Source organism: Hydra viridissima, unplaced genomic scaffold (genome assembly GCF_058129835.1).
Source record: "Hydra viridissima isolate aposymbiotic clone 2 unplaced genomic scaffold, HvirCarnegie_v1 scaffold_13, whole genome shotgun sequence".
Taxonomy (NCBI): Eukaryota; Metazoa; Cnidaria; class Hydrozoa; order Anthoathecata; family Hydridae; genus Hydra; species Hydra viridissima.
Genome location: NW_028324312.1, coordinates 6,579,489 through 6,600,855, shown reverse-complemented (window position 1 = coordinate 6,600,855; position 21,367 = coordinate 6,579,489). Strand labels below are relative to the sequence as shown.

The window sequence follows — 21,367 nt, the reverse complement described above, 5'->3', positions numbered from 1 at the left end:
GTGTAGCTTAGACATTATGCTTATGTCTAAGCTACACAAAAGTTATTACAGTATAGGTTTATGGTAATAGCTTGTGTAGCTATGACATTTGCTTTATTTTGTTGTGTTGGAATTTGCTATGAACTAATTAGTAGACTTTTTTTTGCATAGCCTTATATAAATATATAGTTTAATTGTTTAAAAAATTACATTTTTCCAGGCTATTTTTAATTTTTATATGGTTTTTTGTTATACAAATGTAAAGCATAATAATTTTTTTTCCACTTTTTGATAAAGTTTTACTTATTGAAACAGTTATTGAATAAGATATAAGTGCTTTTCAAAGCGTTCGTCATCTTGCCCCATGTTTCCCTACTTTACAGAAAGATAAACATTTAATACAAGAAGGTACTGAGTACAATAAATTAAACGAAGATTTAACCACCATTATGAAGAATACATTCTGGCCCTAATTCAGAAGCAGAAATCTTACCATTATCGGAATACTTATTTAAATTCGTTCATAAAGTCTCCAGAAGTTGAGTAAAATAAATTCGATCAAAAGTTTTCGGTTCTTTTAAATATTGCATTCACTTCAAATAAATATTTCAAAATAAACGTTGAAAATAGATTTTTAAATTTTAAAGGTTCGGTGTCCGGTTGTTTTTTAAGCAAACACAAACTCCTTAAATCCAATCCACCAAAGTTCGAAAGTATGGCGGAATCTGTAGGCTTCTTTTTTTTTTTTGTGTGTATTATTTATTTCTAATAAGATCACATTTTAAATAGTTTGCTACATATAGTGACTACCTAAATTGTTTAAAAACATAAATTGACCCTCAATAAGAATTTATTTTTAGTCAATCTAAATATCTTTACTTAAATTATTATAATTGAAAATCTATTTGATGCAATTAGTATTGAAAATAATTCAAAATAAATTATGAATTCAAAACAAATATTGGGTTTAAAACAAATATTATATTCAAAATAAATATAAAGTGTAAATAAGTTTAATAAAAAGTATTTCTTTAAGAAAGAGCTTGAGATTTTAGCAAATTGCAATTCTGCTATTGGCCCAACATGTTAAACTCAATGACAAATTAAAGCTAAATTGCATTTATAAACTTATTTATCATAAATTACATCTATGTATGTATATTAATAATTATCTTATTATAAATTGTTTTATTGCTAAATTAACAAAACAATCACGTCTCTTTTTAATTTTTACAAAAAAATCTTTACTTTTTTCTATGATGATAAAAATGAACGATCAACGTATTAAAAACATCTTCCATGAAAAGGTTTTCATAGAAAAATCTTGTAAAAATTAAGCTTTCTTAAAATCAAGTCAAGGTTTAAAATAAACCAGTGAGTTTTAAAGCAACACATGTGAGTCAATAAACAGTATCAATAACTATTTTAAAACTCGATTCCTCCCTCTGGTAACCTGATCAAACAAAATCAACGAAGCCCACTGGCTGATCAATATAAACTCAGACCATGCTTTGAATAGCGTTCTTCAAGTAGTTGCTTGAACAATCTATTGCAATACGCTTCTATTTGACAGCTCAAAACAGTTTAATGTATTATTATATTTCTTACAAAAATCAATAATAATTTAATTTAGTGCAGGAAAAAATAAAGTTTTGTAAGTACATAAGATGATGAAATATTATTTACTAAGTATATACAGCCTTGATATTTAAATGTTATAACTTGTGAATAGATGATAACTGCCGTTATACTTTTGGGAATTCTCTCACAAACAATTGCTTTCGTGCAAAATGATGGCTACCTACAAACCGTAAGTTTCTTTGAACTATAAAACTATAAAAACCTATTGTTAAACAAACTTGAATTTTAAAGGTGTTATATAGTTAGAAATGCTCTTTCGATTTCTTTTTTATCTTTTTTACAGGCTGGTTTAACTTCTTTCTCTGCAAGGGGACTGGAATTAATCTCGGCTTAATCTCGGCTTCATCTCGGCTTAATCTCGGCTTAATCTCGGCTTTCTTTGGATGTCTGAAATGTTTTTATGGTGTAAAATATCAGGTTGACTTTTCATAAAGTTGGTATAACTCTAAATATTTTTGATTAAATCTCAGAATAGCCCCAGTCTACAAGCAGCTTCTGATTCGCTCGTCAACCTCGTTCAAACTGCTGTGAAAGAGGTTGCCGATGTGATGATTGAAATGGCCAAGAAGACTGCCGATCTTTTCAAGGTGTTTCTGCCTCTGCTGTCACAAGTTTCGATCAACGGCAAAACCATCACAGTTAACAATGTGGACATCAACATCAACAAAGAAATCACGCAAGAGCAGCTTTAAGTCATTTTTAACCGTAAGCTATTTTTTTTATCTTTGGTTTTATTTATATCTAATAACTAACAAAATATCTAATAAGTAAAATCTAATAAATATCTAATAAATATCTAATAAATAAAAAAAATATCTGCTAATAATAACTAACAAAATATCTAATAAAGATAATGAATTGGAAACAGCGATGGGTAACCGTTCATTACGACGATCGACTGCAAAACGATAAATTGTTCAGCAAAACAATAAAAACAACCTGTCTTAATGGTTCCTAGGTTACAACATTTAATTACTTTGTTAAGCATACGCATCAGTAAATAACCGCTGACCACTTTCTTTAGAACTAATTCAAACCTTAAAGGAGCTGGAGAATTTGCAACTGACGGGCATCGTCGACTTTGTTGATCTTGCAAAACGAATCCAAGAGGCTTTCACAAGAGCCATAACAAATCCTTTTGTATATACCGATGGTACGCACTTTTATATTTTATGGTGATTTATATATATATGTAAAACACACACACACACACACACACACACACACACACACACACACACACACACACACACACACACACACACACACACACACAGATATATATATATATATATATATATATATGTATGTGCATATATATGTGTGTATATATATATATATATATATATATATATATATATATATATATATATATATATATATATATATATATATATATATATGTACATATATATGTGTGTGTACTTTTTTTTTAAAGTATTTTTGGTATATTTTATTCTTTTTAACTTAATACACATCACACAATACTTTTCAACTTGATTTTATTCAATATCATCATTTACTTTAAAAATTTTCGAACGTTTTATGAAATGCCACTTTAAGTTATGTTTTTTACAAAATGCCACCTAAAGTCGATCTAGCGTTATATATATATATATATATATATATAATTATATTTTAAACGCAATATTATCGACATCTTTCGATGTTTTTTGTCTGTTTAGCAACTTGGGCGGAGACGAAAAGTAAAATCATTGATTCTTTTAAAAACGCCAACGCTATGGTGAGAAACTCTGTCGTTGTACTCCTCAACCGCTACCACAGCCATCTTGATCAGCTGGCCGAGAAACTGGAAGAGCTTGTCGCTTTGCTTCCAGTAAACGGAGACAGTAAGTCATTAAAACCTCGACAGTTTTTTTAAAGTGATAGACAAAAGGCTTAAAATACAAAGCATTTTCTGATTTTGTCGATACTATAGCTTAATGTGTCATTTTGTCAAAAGTGTGTACTTGTATGTTGCTTTTTAGTCTGTAGAAGCATCCGAAGCAAAGTGCACAACATTATCAAGCAGTTGAGAAACAAAATTGCACCTGCTGCAATAAGCAATATCGAGGCAGCAGAAAAAGTCGCAGAATTAGATTTCACATCAGCGATCGAGGAAATAAGCAAGAATTAAGCAATTGTCAAAAGAAGTATTGCTGATAGTAAGTATTTTTTATAAAAAAAGGTTTCCTAAACATTTTAACGTGGATTTGTTTTAGTCTTTGCTGTTGACTGGTACTCTTTGACCCCCTCACCCTCCTACTCTTTGAAAAAGCTTTTTACTAACTTGCTTTTGTTTAACAGTTTGGTCAAAAGTAAAGTCGGCTGTCAACAAATTGGGATCTGCTGTTAAAGGTACCACCATGAAAATAATTGAAGAAAACAAGCCGAAGGTAATAGACGCTCTTCAAAAAGTGAAAAGAATCGTAATCAATGCAGCAAAAAAAAGCGTAATCGAAATCAAAGGAGAGATTGTCAAAATTTTAATTGGAGAACTTATATCTGCATAAAACACAGCTTAGAGTTTATTATTCTGAAATTACATCATTTGTAAATGATATTTATATAATCGATAATTAAATAATCGATAAACTGATGTTGAACTTGAAATTGGTTGATGATTAGAAATTTACAGTGAAACCCAAAAACTTTTCTTACTTTTTACAATTCATTTAAGAATGAAAAATTGATCTGAAGTGGATATAAGTTTTAGTTGTAACAGTTAAATGAATATTAGGAAAAATATGTATAACTTATGTACATTACTAGTAACACAACACCAGAACATAATAACAGATATCAAGATGTTTCTTGAAAGTAATAAACACCAGAACAAGTATGCTTGAAAACTAGAGTTGAAAAATCCCAGAGAAAAATCCCAGAGAAAATTTTACTTAAAGAGAGAATTATTAAAAGTTAAAGGAATATCTTAAATTTTCGCAATTTTTTTTATTACCATGTTAATAATTTGTGTTCATTAAATCTGGGAAATACTTTCGCAGAAATATCAATATTTAGTAAACAGGCGAATTAAAATAATTCATGATAATTTATGATAATTCGTAATATTTACATCACAAAATCAATGTTTGAGTCAGAAATTAATCAAATTGTTTTATCTATCACGTTGCGAATTTGTCCTAAGACAACTTGCACATAAATTTTAGTTAAAGTCTTAAAGACATTTCCCCACTAAATATTGTTAATAGAAAGATTTTGAAATCATCACAAAATAAAAAAAAGTTTGGAAGTTATGAAAAGTCATAAAAGCTGGCAGACAATAAAAAAGAGGCTTGGTGAAGATACTGTTGACATGTTCATTTACTAATTGACTAATATGAGGTGAAGAGGAAATCGTAAAAAAAGAATAAACTTTAAAGATTTAATTTATATGTGATTTTTAAACTTAAAAAATATAAAACAAAAAAGATTTTCTTTTCAACAAGTATTAGAAGATTCAAGAATATTCTAATATCCCAGCAAGCACACAACGTTGAAACAACGTTTAAATAACGTTGATCGACGTTGATCATTTTTAACGTTGTTTCAACGTTGTGTGCTTGCTGGGGTTTATCGAAAAGAAAATCTTTTTTGTTGTATATCTCGTAATTATTTGAGCTCTTTAAATCAAACTTATGTTTTTCTTTATCTCCCGAACATCTTATTCACATTTGTGCATTTGAAATTTACATAAAACCAGAACAAGGAATCTTTTTGATTTCTTTTTTGAAATAAAAGATAATTATTTGGGAATGGAGAAAAAACAATATGACAATTTGGTCTATTAAAGGTTTCATTGTAATGAAATTTTTTAAATTACTGGATCTTAATCATTTTCTCAAAATGCATCTGGAAAACATGTAAACAACATTCACTCTTCTTAAAAGTTCAGTCTGATTGAGTATCTTAGGTCAAACTTGCTTTCACGAGACACTTGAGATTTTAACGAGGAACCCAAGTAAACTTTAAAAATGAAAATTTTTTAAATGTTTTAGACGAAATAAATGAAATAAACTTATAATTTACTAAAAGAAACTTTTAAATTAACGAAATAAACTTTTAGCTGACGAAAACGTTTAACTAACGAATGATTGCAATTTTAAACTTGTATATAATTATTAAGGTAATAAAAATGTTATAAAGTATACGTCACACACTCTTAAATGGCTGAAATCGAGGTTTAAAACTCGGTGATATGAAAACAAATGCGAGAAATACGCTTGTTAACAATATAATAGTTAAAAAAAAAAAGAAGCTGTTCAAATTATTTTGAAATTCTAAACATAAAGATCAAAACTGCTGATATGATATTTTAAATCATACTTTTTTGGCCGCTGCTCTGCAAAAACACTTTCCTTCGTCTCTTTTACAGCACGAATGAGTCACACTGTTGGCAGCTTTACTTGTTTTTCTCTCCTATGTTCAAACCACTTGTGAAAAAAATATATTGAAAAATGTAGCAAAGCTGAAATAAAAGAAATTCTATTGTGACATTTCGCCCCTAGAAAAAAATTATGAGTTAGTAAGCATTGCCACTAAACTCCAGATGTTTTTCACGTTCATTTTTTTATGTTAATAGGTTATCTTACATGGCATTTACTGGTATTAGCACTTGTAGATGGTGCTGCATAGGCTAGATAAGCACTGAGATATTTTATTCTACCTCGCTAAAATAGGCAAATGATTAAAAAAACTTGTTTTATGTATTTCCAAGTACATTGATTACTCACAGATTTTATTATCAGATTATTTTAGCTTCAGAAAGTGGACAGCTCCCTTGGTACCGTTCTTCCATCGTGTGAATATCCTAATGAGATTTTTTACCTCGCTCTTCACTATAGTCTCCAAAATTTTCAGAAAGTGAATCCAAATAAGAATAAAGTTTATGCTCATCTTACACCCGAGATGCTTCAGTATATCGTTAACTAATTGTAAATAGTTTTCTGATTTACGATTCCCGATAAAATTTTGGATCACTGAAATAAAAAAATTGCAGGTACGCTTTTCAATTTCGTTCATAGATTCGACAAAGGGGTCTTTTATCAGCTGTCTAAAATGTCTTCTTTCAACTTTTCTTTGCTCAGCCCAGGAAATATTTTAGACAGATTAGCAAAACATTCGCCGTCTTTTTATTAGAACTTTAACAAACTGTTTCATAATACCAAGGTTTACATGAAGTAGTGGCAATATATTTTGATCTTGATCAACCAAAGGTGGATTTATTACATTTTGCTTACCAAAGTTGCTGATTCCCTCTACACTAAACTTACAGTAAACTAAACTGATTTAATTCTGAAAAAATGACCTATGTGCATCGCCACCGGAAGTTTAAAAAATCTCAAAAACTAAATCTGCTACACAAAAGCTAAATTTAATTTTTGAAATTAACCCACCAAAAAAATACATCAAATGATAATAATATTCTGAGAAAATTTTTCATTTATTTTTAAAAGTAAATTTTAACATATTATATTTATATTATTTTATTTTTAATGTATTATATTTTGTAATACATTAATAATAAACTAATATAAATATATTATGTGTATATAGACTAAATTGATTGAATTACTAGCGTTGGTTTAATTAATTTTTTTTACATAACTTTCCAAATATTTCAAATTTATTATTGATTTGGATCGCAGAACTACAAACAAATATTCCTGAGAAAGAGTAGAAACAAAAATGTTATTGTTAATAAAAACTCAAAACCATGAGTAAATGATAGAAAACTGCTTCGACTTTCAAAGAGTGTAAGATCCGTATACTTTAATCTCGCATATGGATAAAACAGAAGATGGTGGGATTGTTTTGTAAACGAATACATAGCGTCCACGGTAATGTTCATTTAAACAGGTTGTTTGAATCAAACTGTTATCCAAAGGTAGGCATGCTTGATTGCTCTGTGGATCAGTTGGGTTGTTTCCAATTGTGACTATAAAACCTGTTAAAAAATTATTCACGGCTCTTGAATAAGCGATTATGCTATCAATGTATGCAACTTTACCTAAATCCATTCTCCACCATATCAATCCACTTGTAAAGCTAGCGTAAGAACAAGCACCTTCATTTGGATTTCCATCAAGTGCAAAACTAGCAGGTGAATCATATTGCGGATAGTAATCACTATTTTGACGTTGTGTAGCTATTCCAGTTAACACTATAAAGGTTTACACATGGCTGTATATTTGTGTAAATAACTAAAAATGTTTTAATATCAAAGCAAATAATATTCACGTAGTTAAGTTCATTAAAATGTACCTGTATATTGACATAAATCTCCTGTACTGTTGCCATTGCACACGCATTGAAAGCCATCTTGAGCATACAAAGGCTTGCATGTGCCATTATTCTTGCAAGGCGATCTTTCGCATGGAATACTCTACAGAAAAGGGACTTCGTTAAAACCATCAACTTGAATTTAAAATAACCTGCAAACCTTATTGGGCTATGAAATCTGATAACCAAAATAAAACAAAACTGTTTTTCAAAAAAGCTAATTATAATCCATTTTAAGAACACTAAACTAGTAATTTTGATGATAGTAAACTTAGTTTTGAATCTTGAAAAGTCAAAAAATGTTAAAAGTTAAAAACAGATTATCTCTTAATCATCTAAGATGGCTCCTCTAAAATAGAATTTTTAAATATGTTAGTTAACAAATAAACTTATAAACTAAATAGCATAGAAGAGAAGGAAAATGTTTACCAGCATGCTGACATGCATCCATCCAGGAGAGCTTTGGAGGAGTGATCCATCAGCATACTTGTTCAAAGGTAGAAACTGACATTTATACGGATTTTCACTCACCGCCGTCTTAGGGAGGACGTTAAATGACGTGCAGTTGGTTATTTCGCTGCATTTTTTCATGCATTGCGAGGTGTGTGATACGCTCATGCTAAGTAAAATATCATTCGAGTTCAACAGAGCATTTTCGACAATGCTCATAGAAACGAAGGATGCAACAGAAACTCCGTTTGTTTGTTGAACTTTTGGAAGGAAGACCACAGATGATCCGATGCTGAACCTAAAATTTGTTTCAATTAAAAGACATCAAAAAGACAAAAAAAGTAAAAAATTTAGGAAAAAAGAAAAAACAACAGAAAAGCTTTTTTTTTTTGACTTTGAACTCGTTGAATGTGTTGATAGAAAACGTTTATTGAACTGAAATCATTACTTAGCAATGACTTTCATAGTTTTTATAGTGTTTATTGAATCAAATGTCAATTCAAAGCATTATTACATGTAATAGTATTTCGTAGAAAATAGAGGAACGACAAAGAAAAAAAAGTGTAACTTGTAGTGTAATTTTCATGTAAATTTGTTGCATTTAATAACAAAAAATGTCTACCTCGAGAAGCACATCGTTAGTAACACTCCCCAGAACATAGTAACAGATGTCCAACTGTAACCAGCAAGTTTGAAAACTAGGCTTGGAAACTAGGGTTGAAAACAAGGTTTGTAAAACAACTGAGAAAATAAACAATAATTAACTAAATTTTTATAAACTGAATTTACTAATTTGCTATTTGTGTTAACAAGATTTTTTTAAAGAGTTTAGGAAAAGCTTCACGCATCAAAATGTAACAACTGAATGAGTTAATTTATGTACAATTACGTCACCACAATATGTAGTGGTCTAAAAGTAATTAAAAAATCATGACGCATTGCAAGACGTATTTTTCCAATTAAAAAAGAACCTTACATTATAAATTACAACTGAAATCGTAAAGATTTTTTTTACACAAATTGTTTATTTCGTACTTACCTACAGAAATAACTTTTAAAAAAAAGAGTTTTTAATAACTTATGAAAAGTAATAAAAATTTTTTGCTAAAAAAATTATAAATGTTTTTATTGGCTAAATAAGGGGCGAAGTACAGAAGCTTCCATTACGAAATTACAGGTTGAAGAACGTAAAATTAAAAACATTAAATGAAGAAGAGACTTCCAAGGTTTAAGCTAATTTGTTAAACTGAACTCTTTGTCAGAACTGAATTCTTTTTGATTCTTTACTTTTAAAAAAGGTTATTGGTAAAAAAAGTGCTAGTTATCTTTATTCTAAAGGAAATGTGTGTTGTATGTAAACTGCTTTTTGCGTGAGGCAGATCTTTTATTAATGCATTATATTGAATAAATGATTAAGAAAAAACCGCAAACAAAGAAAATAGCAATTATTCAGAGGTAAACAAAAAACAAAAAAACAAAACAAATAATGATATGATAATGTAAAAAATTTATCAGTACTCTGATTCAAACAGAATCGGAATGTAAACGGGAGTCGGGATGTAGACGGGAGTCGGAATGTCTTATTCAATAATTTCCATTCAAAAAAATTTTTTGCCCGCAGAATGTTCTGCATTCCACGTCCAGTTGCTTCCGCCTCCCATTTGAAGGCTGCCTTTAGAACTTTTTTTGGAGGTCAAATTTTTTGGAGGCCGTCAATAGAGACACAAAAACCTTGGCAGCCGGCGTCAGAGGATGTTTTGAAGGCAAGTTGAGCGCCTCGAGTAGATTCCTAATCCCAATTAGCGGCGACTGCAAAACTGGAGGCCATTTTTGCCTGCCACCACCAGAAGTAATGAAGTCAAAGGGCAAAATTCTCATTAAAAAAAATTAAATCCTGTAAAATGCTTTTTAACGTTTGTTTTTAAGTTAAGAAGCAAATTAAAGATTAATTAAGTTCAAGTATTGAAAATTTGACATATAAATTTCGTTTTATATGAGATTTATTGCCAAATTTCGACTGTTTAAAAAAAGTTATGATTTTGTCATAGTTTTTTTTTTTTAAAACCAATCGACTAAATTTGAACAAATCGACTAAATTTGAACCAATCAAATAAATTTGAACCAATCGAATGAATTTGAACCAATCGAATAAATTTGAACGAATAAATTTGAACCAATCGAATAAATTTGCACCAATCGAATAAAAATTTGAACCAATCGAATAAATTTGAAGTTTTATATTCAAAACAAAAGCTAAAAATTGGAAATTTTTCTTCCATGCCATAGGTTAAAAAAATTATTTTAACGAAAATTAATTAAAAAATGTCAGTTTTGACGGGATCAAAGTTGGAACTTTTGAATATGTCGCTTATCAGCTGAATTAAAAGTCATTTTTCGACCATAATAAATTCTTAATTTTAATCATTAGGTATTTTCAAAATTCTTAAAAATTGCAATCAATAGTTATTCATTAAAAATTTATGAAATTAATGTCGGTTTGAATTGATTTTTTTCCAATAATCAAAATTTTAAAGAAAATCGACTTTTTTTTTTACAAAATAGTGTTTATTTTTTGCAGAATTGAAAGTAAAAAATGCACTTTTAGTCGAGTCAAATAACATGCTATAGATATTTTTTACAAAAGAAGTTTTTATTGGCTTTTCAAATCATAACGAACAAGTTTACATGAGCTTACTAACTATTAATAAATGTTTCTCGGAATTGTAAACAAATTTAATAAATTTGATTCATTTTGTTTTTCTGCGTGGGATCAGCTTCCTTTTATTTATTAACTTCACTTAAATCTTTTATGCTCTCCAAAAAATTTATTTTTCCCCTTTAGCAGTTCAATAGCTTTGAATAAATGCTGCATTCTCTTTCAGGGTACTCTACAGTTTTCATCTTCTTTTTGTTTCTTCTTCTTAATCTCAGTTTGTCGGCAAATTTTTTGTGCATTCTGACCCTAGTAAAAATGTATTTTGCGGCAACATGTACTTTGCGACCATGTATTTTGTCAATACTTTTAATCGCTTTTTAAAGAATGTAGTATTTTGAAAAGCAATAACGAGGCGAAAATGATATGAATGGTATTTACTATAGGTCACAATTCGTTTTGATAATGCTTTACCTCTGTCTCACAGTGTGCCATTTAAACAATCTAGAAGGAAAAAATTCCAAACACATACATAGACTAAAACTTTGTTTATTTAAAGAACAATTGTAGGTAAAGTAATCATAAAAATGCAAAATAATAAAAATAAAATAACTAAGCATACATAACATTCTTTGAGTTTTATAAAATAGAACATATTTAAAGAATTTAAGGATTTTAGAATTTCATTTCAGCATTAAAGAATTTTTTATGAAATAGACATTTAAATTTAAATTATTTAATTAAATAACAAAACACATCTTGAAAGAGGCAAAAATTGATTACTCAGTTAGTTGGTACCACAGGCGATAGCATGTTCATCTAGTGAATCCTCAGATGTGTCCACAGAATCGTCACTTTCTAAAGCTGTCTCACTTTACTCACTTTCTAATAAGTTTAACAATTCAGGAATCATTTTAATATGCTTAGTTTTCGGGCTCTCAAACTTGCTATAGCCGGATCTAAAATAATTAGCAGCCTGTTTAACAAATACGTATTTGTGTCCATTCGTGGAGTTTTCCTCGTAAAATGTTCCCTAAACTGCCTGATGTGTTTGTTTCTGGCCTCTTGGGCTTCTTCAAAATAATGTCCGATTTGAAGAATCATGAAGTCTGAAAAATGCTCTGCCAACTTTTTGTTTTTGATTTTGATTTTTTGGATGAAAAGTTTATTCCAAGGAGATTATTTACAAAGGCAAATTTCAGAAGGATGTTTTGATAACCCGTTAGAAATCAATTTCTATAATTATGTCCTTAAAAAATACACGGCTTTTCTTAAACAAAAGATGGTTTTTATTTTTAATCTGCAGAAAAGATAGAGATCTTTAATAAAAGTTTGTACCTTTTTGACCTTTTAAGTTATGTGTAACTTTCTTAAATATTTTAATATAAAATTATACTCCACTAAAAGGTTAGCAAGATAATTTTACTTTATACTTATTATACAATCATTATATATCTATTACATATTTATCATGTAATTATTGTGTATTTGTTATTTATTATATATATTTTACTTACTATACATTATTTAAAACAACTTGAAGTGATATTAATGATCTATTACCCACACTGAAATCACCATCATACAATGAGCAAAAATGTAGAGAAATGTAAGAATAATTTGATTCTGATGTTTGTGTTGGAAAGTGATGAAAAATTATTGACGACACGAGGCTTCTCATGTAGAGGTATCAGATATTAACCGCTAATAACCAAGTTATTGATACTCCAACTGATGAAAATATTATTTTATGAGTTTTTAAATTAATATATAATTACATATTTGTTTTAATACGAATCCAAAACAAAGGTCATGAGTTGTTTTTTTTAAACAACCAAAAAATTAATGAAAGACAGGTTAAAGTTTGAGTTTTTTATTCCTTAAAAAAAATTTTTTTCTTTAAGTAAAATATAAAATACTGTATTGAAATATATCAATTGAGGCTTAGTGCAACGTAAAGAATCTGTGGTATTACATCTCTGGTATCAAATCTCTGGTGATGACAAGTTTAAAATTCCAATTTTTGATCAAATAAAAAAAAAAATGGTACCGTTTAGCACTTGGTCACTCAATAGTGCTGCTGGATTAGAAAATATATATATAAAAAAAATTCTTCCAGAGTATTATTTGTTTTATAATATAAACTGGAATAATTGGAATATAAACCCAAGTAGTAACGTATACATGGCCCGACAACGGTCCGGTTCTGGCTGTGGAACATGGCCGGGCCTGGCTTGCCAGACCTGGCGCAGTGCCGCCATGCACATTGGCTCAATTATGGTCCAGGGCTGGCTAGCTATTGCAGGCTCTGGCGTTTCAACAGGCCACCACTGGCAAATGCTTAAAGGTCCTATGCAAGCCCATAGATTAACCAGAGCCGAATCGGTGACAGGCCAAAAACAGTAAATCGCTATTATCATAACGTTATAATAATAGCGATTTACTGTTTTTGGCCGTCATTATCCTCTTCATTAGTTTTATATATTGCATGTACATATCACTCAAATCTGAAAACAAAGTTTTAGATTATTAATTTATTTTAATTAAATTGTTAAAGCCGGCCATTTAAATGTTCCTTGGTAATGGAATAGAGAAAATACCATTAAGTTAAATCACTCTTTTCGATTTGTAAATTTAAAACAAAATGAATATAAATTGCTTCATCAAAATAAAACCAAGTTCAACAAAAATTCTATTTATAAATCTTATAAAGAAGAATTCGTTAACAAAAACAAACTGTTTTTGACTTAATTATTATATACATAAAGTAAATTATTAATAATTTACTTTATGTATATAATAATTTCTGGCTGGCGGTTCTGGCTGCGGAACATGGCCGGGCCTGGCTTGCCAGAACTGTTCATCAGTTTGATATAAAATATGACATTATAATATATAATACAAATTATTATATAAAAATATCAAAAAGATGTGATTTATATACATTTAAATTTCTTCAAAAATGTTTTATATGGGACTCCCTATTTTACAACTTTTTTTTATTATCATTGATAAATTATTTGTGTCATCATCAAAATCCCTTTAAGAAACATTTAAAACTAAAACGTAAAATCAATTCGTGTACAGAATTTATGTCAGGTTGCAATTATAGCGACCATACTACCAATGATTGGTTTTTAACAATGTTAAAAGCTATTTATCTGAGCAAACTTTCTTATGGCGTTTTGTTTTCTGCCACCGTTATGATCAGTAGCTCCTGCCAAATAGTGAACAACGGCTTTTTGCCTTCCGCCGCTACCCATGTAGCAACGTTTATATGGCCCGACAACGGTCCGGTTCTGGCTGCGGAACATGGCCGGGCCTGGCTTGCCAGACCTGTTCATCAGTTTGAATGTATCTTTGGTTGGACCGCTTTTTCTTAATGCTCCTGTGAATATACATCATCTTTTGTAGTTGAATACAACACATTACTTGTTACTAAACATAGTATTAAGAATAAAATATACATTATGTATGTTATCAAAAAATGTATAATACATATAAGTTTATATCTTTAAATGTTAATAATCATTCCTTAAAGTTTAACAATAATCCCTTCTAGTTTAAGATATAAATGCATGTAAGAAGACCTTAAATTTTTTCATAATGTATAATATATTAAACATCTAAATAAAGAAATACTTATATCATCTACTATACTTTTTTATTAATATTAAATACTGTTATACTTAGTATTAATTGAAATTTAAGATTTCTGCACAAGCGTATAATAAATTACTATGTTGGCAGCTCACAACAGTTGTAAGTTGGTTAGCAATTATCATTTTAGACCTGTATAATAGCTAGGTTTCTTTGGTCTAAATTTAAAACTTACATATTTTTTCTTCACTACTATTTAACAAAATAAATTTAAACAAACTAAAAATAAAAGTTATACTTAGTCTTACTGAGATCTTGCACCTTAATTTATCATATTTATTTTAAAAAACAAAAAAAGAAAAGGTTACATGCAACAAGTTATTGTTAGAATATGTTTTGTTAACCAAAAAATATATATTTATGTTTGAAATTTATGTAAATATTTTTGCAAAAAAAATGTTATGTTAAACAAAAGAAACAGCTTTTTTATTTAAAACTTATATATTTATCAATATTTGAACTCAAGATGTAAAACTTCATTATAATCAGTTTTATAATTTTCACATAAGCGTTCGTTGATCCCGTCGCCATCTTGAGAGTCTAAAACTTGCTTCAAAAAAATTGCCGTAAACGCTATTCAGTTATGTTTTAGAGCAGTGGTCCAGTTGTGGCTAGCCAGCTCTGGCGCGCCATCTGTGTAAATATATCGGCCCGTTATTGGATAGCCAGGACTGGGATGTCAGTTACTATCTGGCAAACCAGCTCTGGTGAATCTCTTACCGTACAACAATAGCTCATATCGGCCCCGGCATGCCATTTATAGAATTTTAATGGTCCGTAAATGGATCTCCAGAACTGGCGTAGCCGGCACTGGCCCATACGAGCGCTGATACTTAAAGAAGCAGTTTAAAGATTAATTAGGTTCAAATATTGAAAATTTGACATCGAAGTTTTGTTCTATATGAGATTTATTGCCGAACTTTGACTATTTAAAAAAAAAGTTATAATTTTGTCAGAGTAGTTTTTTTTTTTTAAACCAATCGAATAAATTTCAGCCAATTGAATAAATATGAAGTTTTGTATTCAAAACAAAAGCTAAGAATTGGAAATTTTTCTTCCGTGCCATAGATGAAAAAATTGCTTTAGCGAAAATTAATTAAAAGTTGTCAGCTTTTTGACGGGATCAAAGTTGGAACTTTGGAACAAGTCGCTCATCAGCTGAATTAAAACAGTTATTTTTTGACCATAATAAATTCTTTATTTTAATCATTAGGTATTTATAAAAATTCTTGAAAAAAGCAATCATTAATTATGCATTAAAAATTTATGAAATTAATGTCTGTTTGAATTGAATTATTTCAAATAATCAAAATTTTTACGAAACTTGAACTATTTTTTTTAATAAAGTAGTATCTATTTTTTGCAGAATTGAAAGTAAAAAACGCACTTTAGTCGAATCAAATAATATAATATAGATATTTTACTTGCTGAAATTCCCAGTGTAGTATAAAATTTTTACTGCCACGTTTAATATATCTTATCTTTATTATTTGGGAAATACTATTTATTATTTTTTACCATTAACTTCTAGAAAAATTCACAAGTATTTAGATTTAATAAAGCAACACAAATGCCAAATTATGATGCAACTGTCTTTAAAAGACCAAAAATTGCACCAAGTAACAACATTTACGCCAGACTTGGAAGAGTAGAGAGGTTACAAACAATTGTAATTAACATGTAATCTTTTTTATAATAATACATTATTTTACATAAAGAAAGTTCATATTCGTTATTATATATAATGCTACTTTCGGAAAATTTACTAAAATCGGGAAAATTTATATAGTAACTTAAGAGCTGCTTGCCAAAAAAAATTCCATAGTAAAATATCCTTTGATTTTACATGGTAAGTCAGTTTTTACTGTAAATATTCTAGTTTTTTGAATTATATGATTGAATTATATGTCAGTTTTTAAATATATGGTAAGTCAGTTTTAAAAATAAATTTGATTCATTTTGTTTTTCTGCGTGGGTTCCTTTTATTTATTACCTTCACTTAAAACAACTCGTTTTGATAATGGTTGACCTCCGTCTCACAGTGTGCCATGCTTCTTGGGGTTCTTCAAAATATTGTCCAATTGATAATCTTGAACTCTGAAAAATGCTCTGCCAGCTTTTTTTTTTTATTTTGATTTTTTGGATGAAAAATTTATTCCAAGGAGAGTATTTACATTTAAAGGCTTAATCCAGTAGGATATTTTGGTAACCCGTTAGAAATCAATTGCTGTGATTATGTCTTAAAAAATATACGGCTATTCTTAAACAAAAGGTGATTTTTATTTTTAAACTGTAGAAAAGATAGAGATCTTTAATAAAAGCTTGTATCTTTTTTACCTTTTAAGTTATGTGTGATTTTTTTAAATATTTTAATATAAAATTATATTAAACTATTTAAAAAAATATTTTAGTATAATTTTATATTAAAATATTTAAAAATTTTATATTAAAACATTTACTAAGTATTGTAACACTTGGTAAACTTATATCACTAAAAGGTTAGCAAGATATTTTTACTTTATACTTATTATACAATCATTATATATTTATTACATATTTATCATGTAATTATTGTGTATTTGTTATTTATTTATTATTTACTATATATTACTTAAAACAACTTGAAGTGATATTATTGAAATATATCAATTGAGGCTTAGTGCAACGTAAAGAATCTGTGGTACTACATCTCTGGTATTAAACCTCTGGTGATGACGAGTTAAAATTAATTTCACCTCATCGGAATTATATGATCCAAGCTCCTCCTCACCGGAAAATCACTCGATTAAAGTTTGAGCTTTTTTGAAAATGTTTGAATTCAGGTAAAACTGAAAAAAGAAGCTTAAATCAGAAAACTTGAATGTAAATTAAAGTAACTTTAACTAATTCATCTCCTTAATTGCTTAAGCAAGAAGCCAGTTTTGTCTTAGCATCAATGTGATACACTTAAAGGAGGCCATATTAGTTGATATTTCTCAAACGGTTGGTTATTCGGTCAGTCAGTTCAATGCCGTTAAAAACTTTATTTTTTATTAACAAATAGCGTTATTATTTTTGACAAACAGTGTCCTTATTTTTAACAGTTATAGTTCCGATATCTGATCAAATAATAAAAAAAAAAAAATGGTACCGTTTAGCACTTGGTCACTCAATAGTGCTGCTGGATTAGAAAATATATAAAAAAAAAAATTCTTCCGGAGTGCTATTTGTTTTATAATATAAACTGGAATAACTGGAATATAAAATTATAAAAGGCCTATAAATAAAATCAAAAAGATTTTTATTCAGTTATTAATAAATTGTTAATATATTACCTTTATACCACTTCAAATTTTTTTATTCAACAGATTAAGTTGATTAAATCGGTTGCCGTGGTTTTAGTTAACTTTTTGTTGTTTTGGATCACAGGACTATAAGCAAATGATAAAAGAGAAAGAGAATGAATAAAAGCGAAGTGTGTGATAAAAATTCGAAACCATGAGAAAATAATAGAAAACTGCTTCGACTTTCAAAAAGTGTATGAACCGTATATTTTAATCTCACATATGGATAAAATAGAAGGTAGTGTGAGTATTTTATAAACGAATACATAGCGTCCACGGTAATGTTCATTTAAACAAGTTGTTTGAATGAAACTGCTATCCATAGGTAGGCATGCTTGATTGCTCTGCGGATCTGTTGAGTTGTTTCCAATCGTAACAACAAAACCTGTTAAAAAATTATTCACGGTTCTTGAATAAACGGTTATGCTATCAATGTATGCAACTTTACCTAGATCCACTCTCCACCATAGCAATCCACTTGTAAAGCTAGCGTAAGAACAAGCACCTTCATTTGGATTTCCATCAAGTGCAAAACTAGCAGGTGAATCATATTGCGGATAGTAATCACTAGTTTGACGTTGTGTTGCTATTCCCGTTAACACTATAAAAGTTTGCACATGGTTGTATATTTGTATAAATAACTAAAAATGTTTTGATATCAAAGCAAGTAATATAATGTACGTAATTAAGTTCATTGAAATGTACCTGTATATTGACATTAATCTCCAGTACTGTTGCCATTGCACACGCATTGAAAGCCATCTTGAGCATACAAAGGCTTGCATGTGCCATTATTCTTGCAAGGCGATCTTCGTTAAAAACATCAACTTGAATTTAAAATAACCTGCAAACCTTATTAGGCTATGAAATTTGATAACCGCAGTAAAACAAAACTGTTTTTCAAAAAAACCAACTCTTCCATTTTGATAACAGTGAACTTAGTTTTGAATCTTGAAAAGTCAAAAAATGTAAAAAGTTAAAACAGATTATCTCTTAATCATCAAAAATGGCTCCTCTAAAATAGAATTTCTAAATATATTAGTTAACAAATAAACTTTTAAAGCAAATAGCACAAAATAGAAGAAAAATATTTACCATTATGCTGACATGCATCCATCCAGGAGAGCTTTGGAGGAGTGATCCATCAGCATACTTGTTCAAAGGTAGAAACTGACATTCATACGGATTTTCACTCGCCGCTGTCTTAGGGAGGACGTTAAATGACGTGCAGTTGGTTATTTCGCTGCATTTTTTCATGCATTGCGAGGTGTGTGATGCGCTCATGCTAAGTAAAATATCATTCGAGTTCAACAGAGCATTTTCGACAATGCTCATAGAAACGAAGGATGCAACAGAAACTCCGTTTGTTTGTTGAACTTTTGGAAGGAAGACCACAGACGATCCGATGTTGAATCTAAAAATTATTTTAGTTTAATGATTTTAAAAAATCTCAAAAGGATGAAAAAAAAAGTAGAACAACAAACCACTAGAAAAAATAAAAATAATAATAGGATTGCTGACTTATTTTAATGATTTATAACCCGTTAAAGTTTAAACACAAAAAAAAGAGTTAATTTTCATATTACAGTGTATTGCAAAGCTAAAAAAATAATAGAAAAAAAAAGGACCTTGAGAAGCACATGATAAGTAATATATTAAAAAACATTGTAACAGATATGCAGATGTAATAAGTATGCCTTGAAAACTACGATACGGTAAAAACTACGGTAGTGTTAAAAATTATTTAAAACGTTTAATTATATTGAAATCAAAAGTGTTTATAAATTTTTCAGTAACTTTATTTTAATGCCACAAAACTAAAAATATACGTCAGAGGAATCAATCAAATTTTTATAACAGTGTCGAGTTAAATTCCATAAGTCAAACAGTAGACTAACATTGTAAATTGCAAATAGAATTGTACAGATTTTCCTTATAAGAAACACTTTTGTATAAAATTTTTGTACAAAAAATTTGGTTAAGATCACAAAAAAAATGTTTGCCTGAGAAGTTAAAGTTTCACGTTTTTTTTAGCTCGTTTTCTATTTTCAAAGATAAAAACCTCAAATTAGCCATACCAGCTTTCACGATAAAGTGTATGGTCTGTTGATGGATTTAAGCTTGTACAACCGGTCAGCCAATCCATTGAATCACCAAGTTTGTTACAGAGGACGTTGCAGCAACTCAGTTGACTCGCTGGAATTTTGATTGGCGGATCGGTAGCGCTAAATCCGTTACAAAAAATGCTTTAAATGATCATATACTTATTCCATTTTTAGTTCAAGTAGTGGCGTAGATTTTTTGTCAAGAAAGTGAACTTGTGGTGGACAACTTTATTTTAGAAAAGGGACTTTGCTAGGATCTAGCTAGTGACCAGAAAATACCAATTCTAAATACCTTTAATATATGGAATGCTATGCATTTAGAGCACAGAACCTTTTCAAACATTAGCTGTAGTAACGCTAAAAGACATCGTTCCTTAACTTTTAAGTGAGTTGAAAGTCTAATTTTTCAATAAAATATTGACATAATCATCAGAAGAATTATAGTAAACGGACATCACGTTTTATTGGCGAGGCCACAAATTTACTAGGGAGATTACATTACTCTTTTGGTTCACTGGAGCTCATTTTTACAATCAATAACTTTTAAAAAGTGCGATGTAAAAAAAAACAGGGAAAGATATCTTCAATAAAAATTGATTCTGCACCAACTGTCATACTGTTCAGTCAATAAGTTTTCTGTATTACTTTTAAAGAAAGCTCTCGGATTTTTTTCTAATACTATATCAAGTCATGTAGTGGATATAAAATATAGAAAAACAATTTTTTTTATGTTAGGTCTCTTCAGTTAAAAACTCTGCAAAGCTGAAAATTCAGAGCTTTAATATATAGCTCCTTAATAGAAAACTAATGATAAGTGTTATATTTACCTGAAAATACACATTCACTGAATTGAAAACGTAGTTAAGTAATGCAAAAAGATAAACAATTGTAAACTTTGCTATAGATCACGTGATAAGAGACTTGAAAACGGACGAAAAAGTAAAATGAAATTCGATAAAATTTTCTTCTTCAATCGAATCTTCAATAAACGAATGAATAAGATGAATTTAAAGGGTATAAGCGACTTAAACTAAATATAATTTTTTCATTTTGGATCGATTTCCAAAAAAGAAAAGATTGCCCACAGATTAAATATTACTATCCATTTACAAGTTGCTCAATTGAGAAATTTTTTTCAAAACTAAAATAAGTTTTGTAACAGCTAGCACAGCCTCTTTTTCTCCTAAAGAAAGAGTAAGATTGTTCAAACTATTCTGAGATTATAAATTTAATGAGGATGTTCTTTTCCTGGATGTTTTAAATTTCGAAACAAA

At 29.1% G+C, this 21,367-nt stretch overlaps 1 protein-coding gene and 1 pseudogene across 3 annotated transcripts; one reads left to right on the top strand and one right to left on the bottom strand.

Moving 5' to 3' along the window:
- The first annotated feature begins 1,434 nt into the window (after window positions 1-1,434).
- Window positions 1,435-4,271, top strand: LOC149880198 (uncharacterized; annotated as a pseudogene). The gene is made up of 7 exons (XR_016446237.1): window positions 1,435-1,568; window positions 1,712-1,789; window positions 2,091-2,325; window positions 2,645-2,773; window positions 3,306-3,470; window positions 3,609-3,785; window positions 3,928-4,271. The product of XR_016446237.1 is annotated as an uncharacterized LOC149880198 (transcript).
- A 2,899-nt stretch (window positions 4,272-7,170) lies between these two features.
- On the bottom strand, window positions 7,171-19,723 carry LOC149880197 (uncharacterized). Of its 2 annotated transcripts, none has more exons than XM_090070527.1 (4): window positions 8,975-9,320; window positions 8,332-8,650; window positions 7,885-8,005; window positions 7,171-7,783 (listed from the first exon to the last, which is right to left on the bottom strand). In XM_090070527.1, the coding sequence occupies exons 1-4, from the start codon at window positions 9,010-9,012 to the stop codon at window positions 7,368-7,370; spliced, it is 894 nt and encodes a 297-aa protein (XP_089926653.1). In that variant the 5' UTR covers window positions 9,013-9,320; the 3' UTR covers window positions 7,171-7,367. The 2 variants fall into 2 exon arrangements, with proteins under 2 accessions (XP_089926653.1, XP_089926652.1); XM_090070526.1 differs by lacking the exons at window positions 8,332-8,650; window positions 8,975-9,320 and adding exons at window positions 19,084-19,402; window positions 19,617-19,723 and having other exon boundaries at window positions 7,184-7,783.
- Between the last annotated feature and the right edge of the window lie 1,644 nt (window positions 19,724-21,367).

What these genes read in the sequence shown, in the direction of transcription:
- LOC149880197 (XM_090070526.1), bottom strand. Translation starts at nt 19,654, where the DNA reads ATGTTTTTTAATATATTACTTATCATGTGCTTCTCAAG. An exon ending in GGATGCATGTCAGCATAATG is followed by an intron (nt 8,006 to 19,083) that starts GTAAATATTTTT and finishes CCTTTTCTGTAG; the next exon opens with AGTATTCCATGCGAAAGATC. An exon ending in AGATTTATGTCAATATACAG is followed by an intron (nt 7,784 to 7,884) that starts GTACATTTTAAT and finishes AAACCTTTATAG; the next exon opens with TGTTAACTGGAATAGCTACA.